This window comes from Melitaea cinxia, chromosome 3 (assembly GCF_905220565.1).
Source record: "Melitaea cinxia chromosome 3, ilMelCinx1.1, whole genome shotgun sequence".
NCBI classification, from domain to species: Eukaryota; Metazoa; Arthropoda; class Insecta; order Lepidoptera; family Nymphalidae; genus Melitaea; species Melitaea cinxia.
The window spans coordinates 8,751,539-8,772,625 of record NC_059396.1 but is presented as its reverse complement, the minus strand read 5'-3'; the positions used below and the strand labels follow the sequence as shown (position 1 = coordinate 8,772,625).

Genomic DNA, 21,087 nt, shown 5'->3' with positions numbered 1-21,087 from the left:
TACGTATTATCGATGAATTTATTACGCTAATTTTATAATATTTGTCTCATATTATTTTATAAAAACATATCGGAACTAATATTATTATTAAACGAATTAATATTATTCATTGTAAAAATTATATTTAGACCTAAAATGTAATATATAAAATTCTCGTGTCGCGGTGTTTGTAGTTGAACTCCTCCGAAACGGCTTGACCGATTCTCATGAAATTTTGTGTGCATATTGGGTCTGAGAATCGAACAACATCTATTTTTCATCTCCCTAAATGTTAAGGGTAGTCCACCCCTAAATTTTTTTTGAATTTTTATGTAAATTATGAATTTGAATTTTTTATTTTATTATGATTTGGCGTTGAAAAATGCATACAACCCTAAATTTTCACCCTTCTACCAACTCCTATTTTAAATACCGTGTAGTAGCAAGATAACGTTTGCCGAGTCAGCTAGTTCTTCAGCTTATCTGTATAAAATTAGTTTTTGAAAACTTTTACTTACTGAGAATTACTTGTAAACTTTATATATGTATCTACTAGCTGACCCCGCAAACGTTGTTTTGCCATATATTTTATTAATCCCCATAATTCTCCCCCCTCTTATATCTTAGAGGTAAGAAAAGTAGATGTTGGCCGATTTTCAGACCTACCCGATATGCACACAAAATTTCATAAAAATCAGTCCAGTCGTTTCGGAGGAGTATGGTAGCTAATATTGTGACACGAGAATTTTATATATAAGATATATAATATAATAATATATCGGCATTTATATGTATGTTTGGATTTTAAAATAAAATACTAGTAATCTACATCAAAGTAATACTAAAAACCTAAATAAGAGTACCTAATAAGAGTATTTTTAACAAATAATCTTGTTTTACTTTGTGTGTTTGCTGGAGCGTTGTCTCAGTTTAAAATTAGAAGCTTTGTTAAAAGGTGGTAAAAATCTGATAAAGCTGAATTAAAATTCAAATTCAAATGAGTTCTTAAGCTTTCAAAACAAAGCTTCAAAAGATCTCTTGCGATCAATTTCTGCAAAATTAGTTTTGAGAGTTACTACTGTGATTATCCTAGTTCTTCATAATACGAGTATATACTATATTCCAGATTAAAATTTTTTGCTGCATTTATATATATAAATTTTTGATGATCAAGATCACGATCACGATTTAGTCTGTAACACCCCGCAACTCAACATAGGACTCCAACTAGAAAAAGGACTTGAGGTTAATCCACCACGATGCTCCACTGTGGATTTGCGGATACATTCCCTACTAAGAGTAACAAGAGGTGTAATTGCACAAACCTATTTGAATCAAGTGTTACATGTAAATTTAAAAGCTATATCAAATAAAATTGATGGGGATATATAATGTTATTATTCTTATAAAAGTATTAAATGGCAAATTAATAAAACAGATAATAAGAAATATTATTTAATATTTTTTTTTTTAATTTGTTTCTTTCAGCTTCCACATTGGAATATAAATTAATATATTTGTTTTAAAAAAAAGTGCATGATGTATCAAAATATATTAAAAAAAAAACATTTATTTTTATAGTTATAATATATTTGTATAGGATATTTTGGTTTTAGTTAAGTTTACAAAAAAAAAAAAATACTGAATTGTGATTACTGAACGCTGCATATGTTGATATGCGATCGGTATCGGTGAACGGATATCAATACGTCATAGAAAAACCTATAGAGAAGTATAGTTTATTGGTGTACTGTACTGACCTAGTAAAAGTAATGGTGACGGTATTAGTAAGTTGCTATTTTCATTATGCAAGAAGCAAGGCTTAATCATCTCTGCTTAATCGGCTGGGTGTACGATTTAGTTTAAATTTATTGTAAAAATTTAAATAACGTCTAGGCTATTTTTACGTTGCTAGTTTTTACATGGATTTTTTAAGCGTCGCGTAGAAAATATACACATGTAATTTCTTTATATTTTTTCATTATATTTTCTGATAACAAAAATAAAACATATAGGAAATATAAAAAAAAAGAGTCAAGTTTTTCACTTGTAAAAATAAATGCTCTGCATACAGATCAAATGTGTTATTTAAATTCAATATTTAATTAATAATTTTCAATGTCGCTGTGTTTTACGTTCGTGTTGCCTAAATCTAAAATTAAGAGAACAATTTATATAGTCTACGTTGTCTATTGAATAATAATTTAGTCATAATATTGGTTTGATAATATATGATATATATAATATTCTTATTAAGTATTGGTGTATATAATCGTATGTATGTGAAGTATGTCTTGTATGATGTTATGAATATTATTTAATTAGCTTTTTATTTTCAGTTATCTGTGTATTATCAACATTTCACTTAATATAACATTGGTTCTCATTCTATCGAAGGTTGACAAATAACTGTAAAAAAATTAAGCGTAATCAAAATATATATATGTGTGTGTGTGTGTATGTAATTGTATATATGGTTTAGAAGACAAAACAGGTATTAACTGCTAAAATATTTAATGTAAATTATATTAATAAGTCAAATTTGAGAATTTCTTTTCAGAGTTTGTAGCATATATGTATGTAAATAGACTTAGGAAAACGGCAGGTCTGATATAGCCAAATCTATATCTTAAAATTCTGATAAAGGTAATCTATGACGCACAATTCTTGACGCATACCTACTGTACTAGTTGTAAATTTGTCTAGGTTTTGAGGAAAACAATTTAGAATAATGTTGAGGAATTGTAATTATAAACCTCACTTATTTATTTATTTGATTTACACTACCCTTTTAAAGTTATTTTGTAAATTTTATAAATTAATAAATTTAAAGGTAGAATGACCATTTTAAGGGTGGAATGGGATAATGAACTTTAAATGAATCCGTTATTTATGCAGTTAGATACATAAAACAATACCAAAATATTTTTGATGGCCTACATGTTCTATAGGGTTTCCTCTGAAAGTTTACTTTTGATTTCGAATAAATACGTGAAAGGTCAGGGAAAAAGTATTTTCGTAATTTCTAGTAAAGAGTTGCAATAAAATTATCGTTTGTAACTGGCCTATTTGAAAAAGGCTGTCTATACAAAAAAACTTAATATATGGGTTTCACATGAACTCATTGAAAGTAACCTAATGGACCTTGTACTCATTTGCAATTCTCTCTTAAGACGTAATGATATCGAACCATTTTTGAAGAGATTGATCATTGGTGACGAAAAGTGAATTACCTACGATAGTAATGTTTGAAAGAGATGATGGTTAAAGGTCGGTCAAGCTGCACAAACTATCGCGAAGCCCGGGTTGACACGCAATAAGGTGATGTTGAGTCTATGGAGGGATTTGAATGGCATCATGCTTTATGAGCTTTTACCACCGGACAATACTATTGATTCAGATTTCTATTGTCAACAGCTGATGAGACTTAGGCAAGAAATTGATAATAAGCGGCCACAATTGAACAAAAGGTGTGGGCTTCCATCACTACAACGCCCAACGACATATGTCTTTAGCCACTCAACTAAAATTGAGAAAGTTTGACTGGGAAGTCTTATTGTTAATGTAAATTTTCAGGTTTATACTTTCTTCATCTTTTTCTTTTTATCTGTACCTATGTGAGATTATGTGAAAAAAAGACGTGCAGGTAGAGATAGAATGGAATTAAAATAAAAGAATAAAGAACCAATGGAAGGCATTAAATTAACGGTCATTATTAATAAAATAATATGTAACGGTTTCAACGAGCACGTGATTTAAGTATGTACATGCGTTACGATAACCTTGTTCGAGCGTTGTTGTTTGAGCGTTGTTTTGTACGTGTTAGAATATCAACACGTCCAAATTACTAGAGCTCCTCTTCCCATTCACCGCAGTGATAATTCGATTAGAAAATTGAAGGCGCAGTCTAAATTCGTGGTTCATTGTAATTTGGACTATGAGTACCTTTCATAAAACTCAATCACGTGACGATTGTACGAAAAGGATGTAAAGTATTTTATTAAGATGATACCACTATGTAAAGCTATCTCAGTAGGGTGTACTAAGACAATATAAAGCTCAGATTATGTTAGTCGAAAGGTAAACTTGGTAAAGTTGATAAAGAACACTGATAAAACGATCAAATTGGATTTTTTATTTTTCTAGAAATATTTAATAATGTGTTTTATATAGTATTATATTTGTTACTAGTTGTACCCACGACTTCGTTCGCGTGGGAGATTCTATCTGGATAGTCAATTTTTATCGGCGTGATCCCGATCCTGTGGGAATTATGGGATAAAACGTTTATGTTATCTTCTTTATCTTATTTCAGTCATTCCAGAGGTGTGCAGACACAAAAAATTATGTAGTTTTTTTCCCGCAAAAATGCTGATTTCGTGAGAAACCCGGGATTAAAAGTAGTCTATATCGACGGGTGCAAAGTAAAAAAAGTTAACTACAATTTTGAATTTTTTTTTTATTGCAGTAACTAACTAAAAACTTTATATTTTACAACATGGCAAAATAAAAAATACAAATATCGCCTCATTTCTTGTACTTTTGTCAAGTAAAAGAAGACAACTACTGCTGTTTTGTAAAATTACACGACGTACATGCGTTCAACTACCGCCTGGCCGCTTTTACGCAGTCCGCGCGTGGGACGCACGTTCATTCCTATTGTGTCATCAGTCAGATGTCATGTGCTTCGCCGGCCGGCAACAATGTTTGTTTGTTTTGGCTTTTTAGGTATTAAGGTTTGTTGAAAGTGTTATCATAATAATAAACCATTTGAATACATCACAATAGACATGGAAAGACGTTTTTGGAAATTTTTGGAATTGGAAAAGTCATACTTTTTACACTTACTGAAATATATGAAACAGCTTTATTAGATCCAGATTCATTAATTCCGATGTAGAAACGACCAAGTGGTAGTTAATTCAGTTGTTATATTTTTAAGCACAATGTAGAGGCAGACAACTGCAATATCTCGTAAATTAAACATAATTATAAGAAATGAAATACAAAATTGTTTGTCTTTCTAAAAAATATAGCAGTGATGAAAATTTCAATAAATTTGGTTTGAAATTGACAGAATGGGAGCACTTTTTCCTATTTTGCGCTCTCCTGAAAAGTTGCTGTTTTGTATATAACTCTTTTTACTTTGCACCCGTCGATATGTGGCTCCACAACTTCCTCTACCTTCCAGTGATAGTCCCATAAAAATCTGTTCAGTCGTTTATAATTTTGAATATTTTGATATGTTATTAAACTTTCATCACATATGCTAAAAGAAAAACAGAGTACGCGCACGGAAATATTTTATTTAAGATCATATTAGTTAACAGTACCTGGGTGACCGAGCTCAGCTCGGTATTCTTAGTAAATCGTGAAGGATTAGTAGTAGAAGAGAGAGTCAAAATGATTCGCTGCCGGTTTGGATAAAGTGTTTTCTAACCGACTTTAAAAAAGGAGGAGGTTACTCAATTCGGCTGAAGGAAACTCAATATATATATATCCCACATTCGGTGCAACAAAGTCACAATTCAGGACACTTTTTTTTTATGTCTTTTATTAGGACTTTTTGATAATTTAATATAAGATTTTTAAACCATAGCAAAGAAAGTAAACTATTAATTTTATAAACATTTCAAACCTACTATAAGTAGTAATCCAGAAATGAGGAAGTAAAAGCGAAAAAAATAAAATAAAAGTCCTCTCCTGTAAAATTAAGAAATGAGCTGCTGTGACTTTATTGCACCGAAGGTGCGATATATATATATATATATATATATATATATATATATATATATATATATATATATGTCAGATATTAAGAAAAAGGAGGTATACTTTTCGGCTTGAAGGTATATTTCTCTTTCTCATGATCTCAGAGTACTCACTCAGTCTACTGTGGGCATAAGTGGGCAACGTTGACACAAGTAAACACAATTAATGATATCACCAAATTATTATAACACAGGAATCAGTTAACAGAAAGGTAACGCAGTACGGAAGGCGGGTAGTTATTAGTTAAGGGGGCGAAGACTAACTTCTTAGCATTCGATGGATTCACGGTTCACCGTGCGGGTACCGAGTCCATCGTGTGGCAGAGGGAGTAACTCAGAGCAGTGCCTAGGACTTGCGACCCAGGTGTAGGTTTAAGGAGATCTCCTTTGGGATGCGCATCAACGCTCACCTTCACTGCTCGAGTTATTCGCCATAATATGTAACAATTAATTCGTATGCACAAATTAATTATCGAATGAGTCTAGGTTAAGCTACTAGCAGGATACAACAAATGTATCGTGCCAAGCCAGAGCCAAGACTACCTTAGCCGAGGTGACACCGTTCGTTTTATACACGTCAGAACAATTCGAGTAATATAATAACTGAGGGTAGGTGACTATCGAACGATGTGCTAGGTGGCGCGTCGATCACCCCACTACTCTAACAGCTAATAATTGACAACTGACATTATCTGAATACACCCAAGTCAAACACTTGACGTTCCGTATTCATACTCTGCGACATATATATATATATACTATACTTTGTTTTATACTATGTAGTGATATATATATATATATATATATATATATATATATATATATATATATATATATATATATATCACTACATAGTATAAAACAAAGTCGCTTTCTCTGTCTCTATATTCCTATGTCCCTATGTATGCTTAAATCTTTAAAACTACGAAACAGATACTGATGCGGTTTTTTTAATAGATAGAGTGATTGAAGAGGAAGGTTTATATGTATAATAACATGCATTAAATAGTGGAGAAATACTGTTATTTTTGAGGTTGATGTCGTAGATAATTACATTTTCCGCTTACATTGCAAACGCAGCCTGAACCCTACGAGATTTATCAAAATAATGTACTAAGTATTATACACATTGAAAAGTTCTACAGAAAACTCCGCTATGGTATATGTCTCTTATGGATATCCCACAATAACATTTTTTTGTCATTTACTTTTTACGACGAATAATGGCTAATTTTCAAATCGATTTTAACCAATACAGCATTAATCCTTATCTAATCTATCTAAAAGGTAACGCCTACCTTGAAATAGAAAAAAAAATAAAAATAAAAATTGCATGTTTTTAGAATAAAAAAGGACATGGGTTCATAAGCCCGTGGATGTATATCACTTGTAAAAAAAAAAAATCCTTATGTAATTAAATACCTTAAATACATTGTTGATTTAATATTGATATGTATGGCCCTTTACAGCATATGATTTAAATGAATATTTTTGAAGATATTATAGATTTAAAAATTGCGATACGTAGCGTTTGCGGCAGTTCCGGCCGGCTTTTACTCTAAAGTTAATGCGTGCGGGCTACGGGCAGTAATGAATAAATCAAAACTACTGGATCGATTTTAATCATTTTTCAGTGAATGACATAGGCTATAATTATATTTTACACCCGTGCGAAGCCGGAGCGGGTCACTAGTATATATATATTTTAATGTATGTTCGGGGATAACTTCGTCGTTTATGAAAAGATTTTAATAATTCTTTTTTTGGTGGAAAGGAGATATCCGGTGTGGTAGCATGATAAGGAAACCAGGATCTGATGATGGGATCCTAGGGAAATCGAGGGAAACTCTCGAAAATCCGCATAACTTTACATTAACTACATAATACTTAACATACTACTGGGTGTACTGATTTTGATGTTTTTAACCTAATCGAAAGCCGATGTTTATCATGTGGTCATATTTCATCGAGATCTGATTACAACTTATGGAGTAATCTTTGATAATGCGTATTTCTTGACTATTTTTTCATGTACCTACATTGTATTACTTATCGATGTAATTGAAGTCGATTTTTTATCGTTTGCCTGCAAGTAGCAATTATAAATAATGAATTAACGCAAAATAAAAATAAAAAATAAGGATAAATTTTTGTTTTTACTTGCACCTCACTTTGTTACTAATAATCTCCTTTTACCTGGGGTTGTCTGGAAGAGATTGCTTAAAGCAATAAGACCGCCTTTGCATGCTGTCATTGTAACTACTTTTTGTTTAATTTTATTTCTGTTCTGTTGTTTTTTTTTTCTTCTCTTTTTTACTACGTAAAAGTGTTTGATTATATGTATGCAAGAAGTAATAAATAAATAAATAAATAAATTAAAAATTGATACAAAATACACAATTACAAGATTGAGAGTAATTGCTTCTAAAAACTGATAGGCGCTCCAACAAATCGTGTTTTTTTTTAAATTATATTTAAATACGAATTACATATTTATAAAATATGAATAATATTTTTTTTTACTGACAATAATAAAAAATATAAAAAATCAAAAATAAAAAATAATTAAAAAATAATAATGATAAAATATGAATAATATTTTTCGATTTTACCGACATAATAATAAAAAATAAGAACAGCTTATTTAAATAAAAAATAGCGAGTGCAATTAGAAAAAGAAAAAGAAAAAATAATTGATCAGGGACATGTGGATTTGATTGTGCTGTGTGGCTACGGCACTAAAGAATTTAGCCACCCCCTCTCTTCCCGTGGGTGTCGTAAGAGGCGACTAAGGGATAACAAGGTTCCACAACCACCTTGGAACTTAAGAAGCCGACCGATGGCGGGATAACCATCCAACTGCTGGCTTTAAAATACACAGGCCGAAGACGGGCAGCAGCGTCTTCGGTGCGACAAAGCCAGTACTGCGGTCACCAACCCGCCTGCCCAGCGTGGTGACTATGGGCAAAACACATGAGTTCACGTTATTTTTGGCGTCAACTTGTGGAGGCCTATGTCCAGCAGTGGACTGTATAGGCTGTAATGATGATGTGGATTTGAACCATGATCTTCTCGGTTGATCCCGACCGGCCGATTTTCCACCGAGCTATTGCAACTAAGTTGACAAATGCGAAATTTACCTTCGTATTCTAACGATATTTTTTTCACTCCCTAAAAACAGGGATAAAACGACATTTTCTGAAAATGAATCCTAGCTAGATAGATTTATCTCCCTCGAAACCCCCTATATACTAAATTTTATGAAAATCGTTGGAGCCGTTTCCGAGATTCAGATTATATATGTATATATATATATATATATATATATACAAGAATTGCTCGTTTAATAGTATAAGATTAGATCTATTGTGGCGCTCTGTTTTAAATCAGTAGGTACAAGTTTATCGCATCATATGCTTAATCTTGCAACTGGCATTGTATGAAAAATCGTGAAAGTAAAAAAAACGAGGCTTAAAAACCACTGTTAAATGATGTTTAATTGAATAGGTATTTAAATAGTTAAATAGGTGATTTTTTATAGATGTTAATATTGAGTAGCCGTTTAGATTTTACAATCATTTCTTCTTGTTGTTTAGCATATTTAAGCTTTCAATACTCTGTCTGTTTGTAATATTAAAATAACCACTGAAATGGCTAGACTGATTTTGACGGGACTTTCACTGGCAGATAGCTGATGTAGTAAGGAGTTACTTAGGCTACTTTTATTTCAGAATTTTTTTTATAGCTCTGCGAACTGAACCATATTTTTTTTGTTAAATTCCACGTGGACGAAGTCGCAGGCACAGCTAGTACTTATAATAAAGCTGGGATTAAGGTGTCCAACAGTCACATAATATGTGTGATTAACATAAAAAATAGTAATCATAATATTATTCTTATGTTTAAATCTTTAAATATTCTTTTAATCTTACACATCTTCTGTTATATCTTTGTAACCATTTAAGGGGCTACACTACCTCAGCTCGAATTCAGATTTCACCCGTACTAAAAACACATGATAATTGAGAGCGCTTGGTTGTTCATCGCGCGAATTATATGTATTTTCTCCCCACAAACATTACCAATAGTTATTGTTTTAAAAATGCAACATATAAAATGTTCTTCATACTTATTTCAATTACCATGCTTAATGTCAAGTCCATAACTTCTATATTTACTGAGATATTAAGGTTTTAATACAAAAATAGAGGTAACTTTGCGATTTTTTTGTATCGAGAAAATTTTATGAAATCGTGTTTTCGAAACATATGAAAGATAGTTTATGTCCTGAACTTTACCATACATAAATTTCAAACTTAAATATTCAGTATTTTGGAAGATATGGACATCCTGCCGAGTGGAAAATAAGCAATTTGAGGTAGGGTACACTCTTAATCGAAATGTCCTGTCCAAGGAAGAAAGGGCTAGAGACCCATTAAAACTGCTATTTTAACAAGTTGAATGTAAAACACGCACAAACATAGTGTGCAAAAAATATTTAAGCAATCTGAACAATATTAGTAGATATTAGTACCATTACAAATATACTTCTTTAATACAAGTACCTCGATGACCAAGCTTAGCTCGCTATTTTTAGTAAATTGTGTATTTTGGAAATCATATTTAAATACAAATTACATATTGATAAAATATGAATAATATTTTTCGATTTTTCCGACATAATAATAAAAAATATGAACTGGCTATTTAAATAAAAAATTCGATTTCCCCCGTTAGCTATTACAACTTTATTGACACTTGCGAAATTTACTTTCCTATTCTAACGATATTGTAGTCATTTTTCATTACCAAAACAGGGATAAAACGACATTTTCTAAAAATAATCCTCGCTAAATTTATTTATCTCCCCCGAAACCCCCTGCATACTAAATTTCATGAACATCGTTGGAGTCGTTTCCGAGATTCAGATTATTTATATAAATATATTAGATTTCACAGACAGAATATATATATATATATATATATATATTCTAAATACAAGAATTGCTCGTTTAATAGTATAAGATAATGTGAATATGAAAAATAATAAACTATGTACTGCTAACATTACTTCCTACCTTTCCGATGGCAGATTTTCTCTATCTTTGCTTCCTTCATCAGCCATGATAGAAACTTTTCTTTTACCGTCGGTGGAGGGTGTGCTTGGTCTTACTGTTAATCCTTGACTGCTTGGCATGTGCTCACTCGTTTTCGTAGAACGTGTATCGCTGTTCTGATGTTTTAAATCACTCAGATCGAAAGGGTATTCTTTTATCGCCGTCATTCGTATGCTTGTTTTGCGAACCTGAAATAGAAGATAGACTTAAGTGTTAATCAAGTAAGAAGCTTTAGTTAAGTTATTTCTAAAACTTTAAAGCAAACTATTTTTTTGTTGATTTTGTAATCGCTGAAATTAGATGAAAATATAATTTATAAGCTTTTATGGAGACACGATTAACTACCTAATAATTGTGTTTCCTGGCAAACGAAAAAAACCGACTTCAATTACATCGACAAGTAATACAACGTAGGTAGACGTAAAAATAGTCAAGTAAACTTGTAATCAGATCTCGATGAAATTTAAATGTGACCATAATGATAAACCAGGGCTGACTTTGTCGCACCGAAGACGCTGCTGCCCGTCTTCGGTCTGTGTATTTCAAAGCCAAAAGTTGGATGGTTATCCCGCCATCGGTCGAATTTTTAAGTTTTAAGGTGGTAGTGGAACTGTGTTATCTCTTAGTCGCTTCTTACGACACCCACGGAAAGAGAGGGGGTGGCTAGATTCTTTACTGCCGTAACCACAGAGTAATATTAAGGAATATTAATATATAATTATCTTAAAAATATATTTGGAGAGTTTATTTGCTGTTGATTGTTTAATTTAAAACAATATTCAAATTATTAAAAAACAAAAACAAAAAAAAAAAAACAAATGATAGGTATTACAAAGTAAATAAACAAAAGAAAAATGTGATAAGACACTATCCATCACAACCTTCGCTGCAGGAAGAGGTATCATCCACATTACTTGGATGCCAGGTTTTATGCCAGGGTTTCAGGTTTCAATGTACGGGCTTTGCGTACATCTCACAAGTGGATATGCAAACTGTGGGATGATCTTCCTCCTGAGATTTTCCCTGAATTATATAATTCGGGGGTTTCAAGCATCGTGTAAGCGGGCCCCTTTTCCCTAAAAGCCAAAATCGCACCCGCATGTCCTCTAATATTACAGATGTCCGTGAGCAATGGTAGTAATTTAACATCAGATAATTATTTCAAGATATTTTTTTGCAGGCGTTTTTGTTTGTTTTTCATCGTTAGATGAAATTGCGGATTTAAATTTTTATTACTTACTGTTAAGTACTACTTCGTCTACTTCCATAAAAAAAAAAAAACGAAAATTACTGTTAATTTCAATTTAAAAGAGTATTTTGTTAATAGTTAATATTTTTTTAATATAATTAATTAATAATTTTGTATAAAAATCTTCAATTACGGAATATGAAATGTGTTTTTTTATTTTGATAAGATTTTTACTTAAAATGCTTTATTGAAAGAATTATTATGGTATATTATATTAATACAGTTAATACAATATACCGATAATTTAACAAAATACGAAAATTAAAAAAGAAATTAAAAGTAAATATTAATTCTAATACATTTAATTATATTATTGAAAACAGATATGTGAAAAATTAATTTTTTTTAACATATGTATATTAAACCCACCTTAAAATGTCGCTTTTATACATTTTGTTTATTTTATTTCAACTATTCGTTAACTATATTTTGTTGCAATCATAAGATCGCGTGCGCGCTTCACTATTGCGGACAGAATACTGAAATGCTGTTCATGAGTTTCAGGTAGATTATATCCGCTGCAGAGCCTTCACGATTTTCTTGAAGAATATATATAAAATTCAGTTTTCTATTTGTAAGGACAGTGGAAAGCATGACGAATTGACGTTCTTCGTCAATGAATTGTATAGAGATTCTTTATGAGCTATAATTTTTGAAACCGTTTGTTTGCTTAAATACCTGTGAACTATTCGGTTATGAATATCATTGATTACTTCATACATCTATTGTCTTAATATTTACCGTACTATCTAATAATTTCATACTATCTAACTTTTTTAAAGTGAAACTTTTATTCTCATGCCCAAAAAAATTTCGTTCATCTATCGCATGTTGCATGTCGCAAGTGTACTGAGGTATTTGTGTGTTTTGATTTATCTGTGTATTAATGTAAATGTTTTTTTTTTTACTTGCAACTTTACTTGCATCGTGGTTTCATAAAACTACACAATTCTTTTTGTTTTTGTTAATAGCAATAATAATGTAAAACTGAACTGAAACAAACAAATAGTTAAAAAGATTTTTTTTTATACAAAATTTTAAAATTTTAAATTTTTAATCTTCTTGACGTTGGTGCAGCAGTCCACAGCACTGGCTGTGTCGCTTGAGATCGTGGGTTCGATCCCAACACATGACTAACGTTTGTATTGGCCATATATATTTAGAGGTTTGTTGTTGTTTGGGTCATTAAAATTGTGTATTTTGTGTTATTTACTTGCAACTTTACTTGCATCGTGGTTTCATAAAACCACACAATTCTTTTTGTTTTTGTTAATAGCAATAATAATGTAAAACTGAACTGAAACAAACAAATAGTTAAAAAGATTTTTTTTATACAAAATTTTAAAATTTTAAATTTTTAATCTTCTTGACGTTGGTGCAGCAGTCCACAGCACTGGCTGTGTCGCTTGAGATCGTGGGTTCGATCCCAACACATGACTAACGTTTGTATTGGCCATATATATTTAGAGGTTTGTTGTTGTTTGGGTCATTAAAATTGTGTATTTTGTGTTATTTACTTGCAACTTTACTTGCATCGTGGTTTCATAAAACCACACAATTCTTTTTGTTTTTGTTAATAGCAATAATAATGTAAATGAACTGAAACATACAAATAGTTAAAAAGATTTTTTTATACAAAATTTTAAAATTTTTAATTTTTAATCTTCTTGACGTTGGTGCAGCAGTCCACAGCACTGGCTGTGTCGCTTGAGATCGTGGGTTCGATCCCAACACATGACTAACGTTTGTATTGGCCATATATATTTAGAGGTTTGTTGTTGTTTGGGTCATTAAAATTGTGTATTTTGTGTCTTTCCGGACCCCCGATACAAGAGAAAATTTGAAAGGAAAAAGTTTGTGTATCAGTGGTAACTTATTATTAATTATAATTAATTTCATTACTTAAAATTTGAATCTCTTTATCAAAATGATGTCAACGATTTTTGCGATTTTATTATAAAACGCCTACAAATTTTGTTGTGACATACTGTACTTGAACTCCATTGCTCTTCTATAGCGATAATTCTTAACACAAATTTAGCGATTGGGTAAGTACAAAAACAATTTGGAAAGAAATTAAACATGTTAAAAATGTAGCTATTCTTAATATTAATAAAAATCAATTTATGTGTCGTAATGTTAGGACTGAATAGTATTACACCGTTCCGGCACCGAAAAGGATACATTCAGTGTTATCAGGTAGAACGTAGAAGTCATTAAAGACCTAGTTACATTTAATTTTCATTTATTTTCAATATATTAAGGTTAGGTTAGTTGTTACAAAATACTAAACATTTTTTTTTATTTTGTATGTATTTTATTTTAAATTTATAAGAGTTTTAAAAATACTCTAAAACACAACTATATAACTGAAACGTATTATTTAAAATAATATAAAAAGTGTACCGAAAATGTAATAAGATAATACAGTACCTAATTAAGAAACCTAATAACTCTCAAATAAAATGCTCGAAAGAGATGCATTTTCAAAATATGCAACTTTGGCCAGGCATCAATTGTTACTTATAGTTCTAGTAAAGAAGTGCAGTAGACAAACACTATGCACTGTGTGCCTAACTTCTACTGAATGAAAACTCGAAGCTCTTTCAAGTGGTTCAGATGTGGACCATTGTATGTCGCTTGCTTTATGTTGACTTGTATTATCAACAAAACACCTACTTGTATAAAATGTACAAATATGTCAATTAAAATAAATAATTAAACTTACAATAAACATCACTTTCACCCTTTTGCTTATCATTTTTATATTTTCTCTTAAAGTAGGTAACATTTAAAATAAAGAAGATATTTTAGTTATTTTTGTATTTTTTAGCCGACTTCCAAAAAAGGAGGAGGTTCTCAATTCGACTGTATTTTTTTTGTTTTTTTTTTAAATGTATTTTACATCAGAACTTTTGACCGGGTGGACCGATGTCGACAATTTTTTTTTAATCGAAAGGTGGTGTGTGTCAACTGGTCTCATTTAACTTTATTTGAGATCTAACAACTAATTTTCGAGTTATATCTAATAATGCGTTTTTACTTGACGCTTTTATCGTTGACCTACGTTTTATTCTACCACATAACTTTCTATTGGATGTACCGATTTTGATAATTCTTTTTTTGCTAGAAAGGAGATATCCCCAGTTTGGTATTATGATAAGGAAACCAGGATCTGATGATGGGATCCCAGAGAAATCGAGGGAAACTCTTGAAAATCCGCAATAACTTTTTATTGGGTGTGTTACATATAAATTTTATCGAGATCTGGTAACTAATTTTTGAGTAATCTTTGATAACGCGTCGTTACTTGACTATTTTTTCGTCGATCTACGTTGTATTACTCTTCGATGTAATTGAAGTCGGTTTTTTTTCGTTTGCGAGCAAACAATTATTTTGGTTATGTATAAAATTAAATTAAATTTCGTATTGGAGTGGTATGGAAAACTGAAGAGATTGTAAGATGAAACTAGATAAAATAGAGTTGTAACAATTTTGCAGTTATGCACAGGCCTTTTTTTCATTAAAGAGAAGGATAGAAACTTAATCCACTACACTGCTTTACTTCATCCCGATCCAAGATAATAGACTCGGTTTTTTTCGTTTGCGAGCAAAAACAATTACATATTTTATTTTTTTAAAAAGCAAAAAGTCTTTTAAAAATTATATACATGTTAAAACTAGTGTTTTTCTATTACATTTATGTAAATATTGTTCTACAAGTGCGATAGAAAATGAATACAGACAAATTTAGTTCAAGAAATCGCTCGATTTTTGTAAGGCGAGTGTAGAGCAATACCTCATCCACTTCGCTTCTAATTAAAATCATGGCGTGCAATAATTAAAGTCATGTGTAATTAAAATCACTTGTGGTTGCTTAGTGGTTGAAATTCGATCATTAATTAATTTAAATTATAAATTTGAATATTATTAAGGTTCTGTTGTCAAAGATTATAACTACTTCTTTACTAGCTGACCCAGCAAACGTTATTTAGCCATATATATTAACAATCCCTTAATCCCCCCCCCCCCTGTAACTTAGGGGTATGAAAAATAGATGTTGGCCGATTCTCACACCTACGTTTTACGTTACGTTTCGGAGGAGTTGGGCAACAAACACCGCAACACGAGAATTTTATATATTGGATTATTATGTTATGTTACGAATGAGTAAAATAAAGTAAAACAAACAAATTAAACCCAAAATGAGATAGAAAAAAATCGTTAAAAATATTTTTTGTTGCAAAGTTTAGTAATTTTTAAATTATTTACACACCTAAAGAACACAATAAACACTTGATTCATTATATATTATGTACATAATGTTCCGATAAATTACATTCTTAAATAAGCCAAATGTTGACAATAACTATTTGCGTTTAGCAGCCGGTTATTTATTTGCTTAAGTGGTCTCATCACAATCACATGATCACTCACGAGGAGCCGGCCACGAGTTCGTAATAAAGAAGCGACAACGTACGTAAAGATTAATTCGTGGTAGTTTACTAAGAGCACACCGTGCCTTGCGGCCGCCACGCCACGCAGCATCGACGGCCGCTATGCGTTTGTCACTTCCATACTATTAATTAAAATGCTCTATATTACATTGTTACGAAACAAAACTTTACGCTATTAATGACAATAGCCTTACGAATAAACATATCTGAAAGAGTATAGAAAGCAATAGTTTATTTATTGAAGTAAAACTTTTTCACACACGTTTGACTTGGGCGGTAAGCTGATGAATGCGTGACGAGAGAGTTACGAAAAATGTGATCGAGCGAGGCGAACGGAACAAGAGAAAGAGAGAGAGGTGCGAGTACACATTTTCTTTCTCTGAATGCAAAGTAGTATTGAGGCTGTTTATGATAAAATTCAAAAACACATTATTGGAATGTTGAAAAATGAATAATATTGAACTCGTTGGCTTAAAATGTCTTTTTTGTACCTAAGAATTTCAGAGAGTAATTGTTCGAAAGAATCTTCACTTTCAGAAGGAACAAGACGAAATATTGTTGTTAAGGATGTTGAGGTTATAAAGTAATCGTTATTAGAGAATGATTAAGGGTCAAATAAGAAATAGGGTTTTATTTCAACATATAACTATTGAATTGCCTATTATATGGACAGGTGATGGGATAATTATCGAAATAGCTAGTCTCTTTTATGTACCACTAGGGTGCAACAGTCCGCCTAATAGTAAGCTGATATTGTAGCTTATGAACATATGCAATGCCAAGGGCATAGAAAATATGTTGCCGAACCTATATACTTTTACCCTCCCCGGAGCTTTGGCCACCTTAATCGCTGCAGTAATACATTACTATTACAGAAAAGTATTATTTGGCTGTGATCTTCTGTAAGGTTAAACTACTTCTTCAGTCGGGCTGCTCCTGGCTCAAAGACCGACTAGACTGATTTTTTTAAGGTTGGAAGTTTTATCTATTTGAGAAATTGATAATAAAATACAGCCAGTTAATAAAGTAGAATTATAATTATAGGTACCGGATACAAATAATAGTTTTTTATTTTTATTTCTCCCTATATACACAAGTAGCCAATTGTTTAAGTTCTTATTTTAATTGTACTGCATAATACATTGCAAAAGCCACCACTTAACCAAAGTGAATAGATAGTTGCAATTGAAAAGATCTTTATTGAGTTTGCATCAATGAGAAATTGCTTAAGAAAGGATAAACGCTATGTAACAATGTCTTTTCAACTATTGTTAATTTTGTATTCATAGGAAAGTTTACAAAGAAACTGTTTATTAAATGTGTAGTTTATATTGCAATATTTATTAATTTATTAAAATTACTCCTTCACGACATTTGAGTTATAAAATTTGTAACCTATATATTAATACGTGAAGCAAAAACTTTGTATCCCTTTTTACGAAAATTGCGCGGCCGGAGGAGTATGTAATTTCGCACACTTATAGTTTATATAGTGAAGGAGTGCAGAATGCTAATATTTTTTTAATTATGCATAAAAAATACATTAAATCAAATTTAAAAAAAAATACACACACTACCATGTATTTGACACACACACACGTATATACTACTCTTTTGTTTATTGTTAAAGTCTGTGGTTCAATTATGGTCGAATTTCGACCACTGGGAGACCACTAGTATGTACGAGTATATAACTTGAACAGTTGAGTATAACATATTTTTATCGTTTTATTTAGTGTTACCACCAAAAAGTGACATTTGTTACCTTTTTCCCCAAAGTTATAATGGAATGTACGTTTCATAATTTTGACTCAAGGTGATTTTGGAGGAAAAACCAAATGGATTGATATGATGGAGTTTGATAAATTGTGCAAAGTACTTACGGACATTTTATTTGTATATTATTGTTATCATGTACACCAGATAGCGATCGTTACTCATAGTAGGGAATTTATCCGTCAACTTGCATTGGAGCAGCGTGGTGGATTAAGCTCTGATCCTTCTCCTACATGGGGAAAGAGGCCATGTCCAGTAGTGGGATTTTACAGGCTGAAGTGAATTAAATAAAACACTAGTTGATATTTAGGTATGCTGAAAAAACTGTACAAAGTACAAAGCTAGGTCGTAATTTACTTATATTAAAAACACAGCGAAGAAGAAGAAAAGTGTAAGAAAATTTAGTCATCAATATAAACATATTTGTCTTAAATGATAGCGACAAATAAGCGAGCGATTATACAAAACTTTATCCTTAATTTTTTTTGTGTGTAAAACATTCTGGTTCTTTGTGTAGTTTTTTCCTTTTAAAAATGTAACTAACTGTTGGGTCTTGTTGAGGGATTAATGTCAACGTTTTTATTAAAAACATTATTGATCACTTTTACTTAAACTTATTGATCCCGAACATTGAATGTTAATGACTGTACTCGTATTAGAATTATTTTCAAGCCACCTACCTGGTCGACACTTTTAACAAAAATCTAAAGGGCAATACTGTACATAAAAAAGTCTTAATTCTAATTAATATACTTTTCGAATTAAAGTATATGTGTATAGTTTTCAGGTATTTGTCAATATTTGCGTTTAAAGAATAATAACATTGAATAACTCAGTATTGGAAATAAATACCTTTCTTTGTTGTTTAACTAGACCAAAGATAGTATGCTAGACAAAATATTGTGATATATCAACCAATCACGTGCCGGTGCTGTGATTTCGTATATTTTATTCAAAACCTTTTATCGGATGAAATTGCTGATGAGAACCTTTTATCATAGAAATCGAGCATTACAAAAATAAGAAAATTTAGGTTACCTAAATAAAAAGGCAATAATCAACAAAATAACCCATTTATTTATAAATAATATGTATAAACAAACTTTGTTAATCTGTCCTCTACAGTTATTTAAACGAATTTTACTTATCATTAAATGTATTATTTTTATTTAATCCATAGCAGGATTTTTTAGTATGGGTGGATAGCTTAAGTATCTAATCAATAAAAAAATGATATCTGTAGGTACCTTGAAGTTAGTAGAGTCATAAACAAAAGTAAAGCAAGAATTAGAACGCCTCTTTCCCCATGTAGGAGAAGGATCAGAGCTTAATCCACCACGTTTCCAATGCGGGCAACGATCGCTATCAGGTGTACATGATAACAACCGGGACCAGCGGCTTAACGTGCTCTTCGAGGCACGGTGGGGAGACCCACAAGGACTGCAAAAACACCCAGAATACGGCAAACATCTGCATCGCCAATACAAATTTTTGTCATGTGCGGGTTCGAACCTGTAACCGTCATTGCAACAGCCAAACAAACAGTGCTGTGACCGTTGCGAATTTGCGTGAATTTGAACAACACAATCAAATTAATAATTGAAAGTAGCACTAAGCAAACCTATATTAAATTTATCATTCTACTATATATAATGATAAATAATTGTGTTTGCTCGCAAACGAAAAAAAAACGACTTCAATTAATTCAAGTAATACAACGTAAGTAGACGTAATAAAAAAAATAACAAACGCACTAGTCGTCACCACAATTTTCGAGGGTTCCCCTCGATTTATCTGGGATTCCATCATCAGATCCTGGTTCACTTATCATAGTACTTCACTTGGGATATCTACTTTCCAACAAAAAAAAAAAAAAAAAAAGAATTATCAAAATTGGTTCATAAATGACGAAATTATCCCCGAACATACATTAAAATAATTGTGTTTGCTAGCAAACGAAAAAAACCGACTTCAAATACATCGACAAGTAATACAACGTAGGTTGCTCAAAATCACCAAGGTGAAGAATCCTATTTGGAAATGAATAAAAAATTACACGATTAAAACATAATAAATTTCATTAATATAATAAAATTATTGTATAAAAAATCATTTCGAGAACGCGTCCCCAAGTACTGTATCGTACCAACAAATAACTGTAACTCTGAAAAAAATTTACTTTTAAGTCTTTTTCGTGTCTAAAAAAACATTAATCATCATAAAAAAATATATTTAATTCCATTACTTATAAAATAAAATTGTTTTGAACACGAAATTTGCCTCAAAGTTTGTCCGAGACAATGCACGTCATATTCGCGAACAAAGTCATATCCAAGCAAAATATTTTTTTACTGAACACAATCTTTGGTACCAGTGCGCTGCTGTAGTGAGCAAATGTGTGTGTGGTGGGTGCTGTTTGTTTTTTCGTCAAAACATTTGTAATTTAAGTGGTAAGTACTTTTTTATTTACAATTTACATACCGTACATCAATAGGATGTCATTACGGGAACACGTACAATTTATTGTGATATTCAAAACGCAGTTTTGTACGGATAGTTAATTAAAGCTGCCATTGTTTATTTGACATTTACCCAATACTTTAGTATTATGTTCAGGATGGATGATGCCGGCACAAAACAAGAGAATATTTAAAAATGACATTCTGAGAACGGTCATTTTAGGAACCTTCCCGAAAAGATGACGTGTTCCCTAAATGATGATAGTGTTACCAAGATGA

At 31.3% G+C, this 21,087-nt stretch overlaps 1 protein-coding gene across 1 annotated transcript in view; it reads right to left on the bottom strand.

The window, feature by feature from the left end:
• The window catches only part of LOC123669393 (sodium/hydrogen exchanger 9B2-like), a 62,236-nt gene that overhangs the window by 19,006 nt on the left and 22,143 nt on the right, over positions 1-21,087 (bottom strand). Inside the window, exon 2 of the mRNA XM_045602999.1 lies at positions 10,829-11,055. Within this exon, the coding sequence (XP_045458955.1) occupies positions 10,829-11,055 (227 nt within the window). The remainder of the gene's footprint in view (positions 1-10,828; positions 11,056-21,087) is intronic.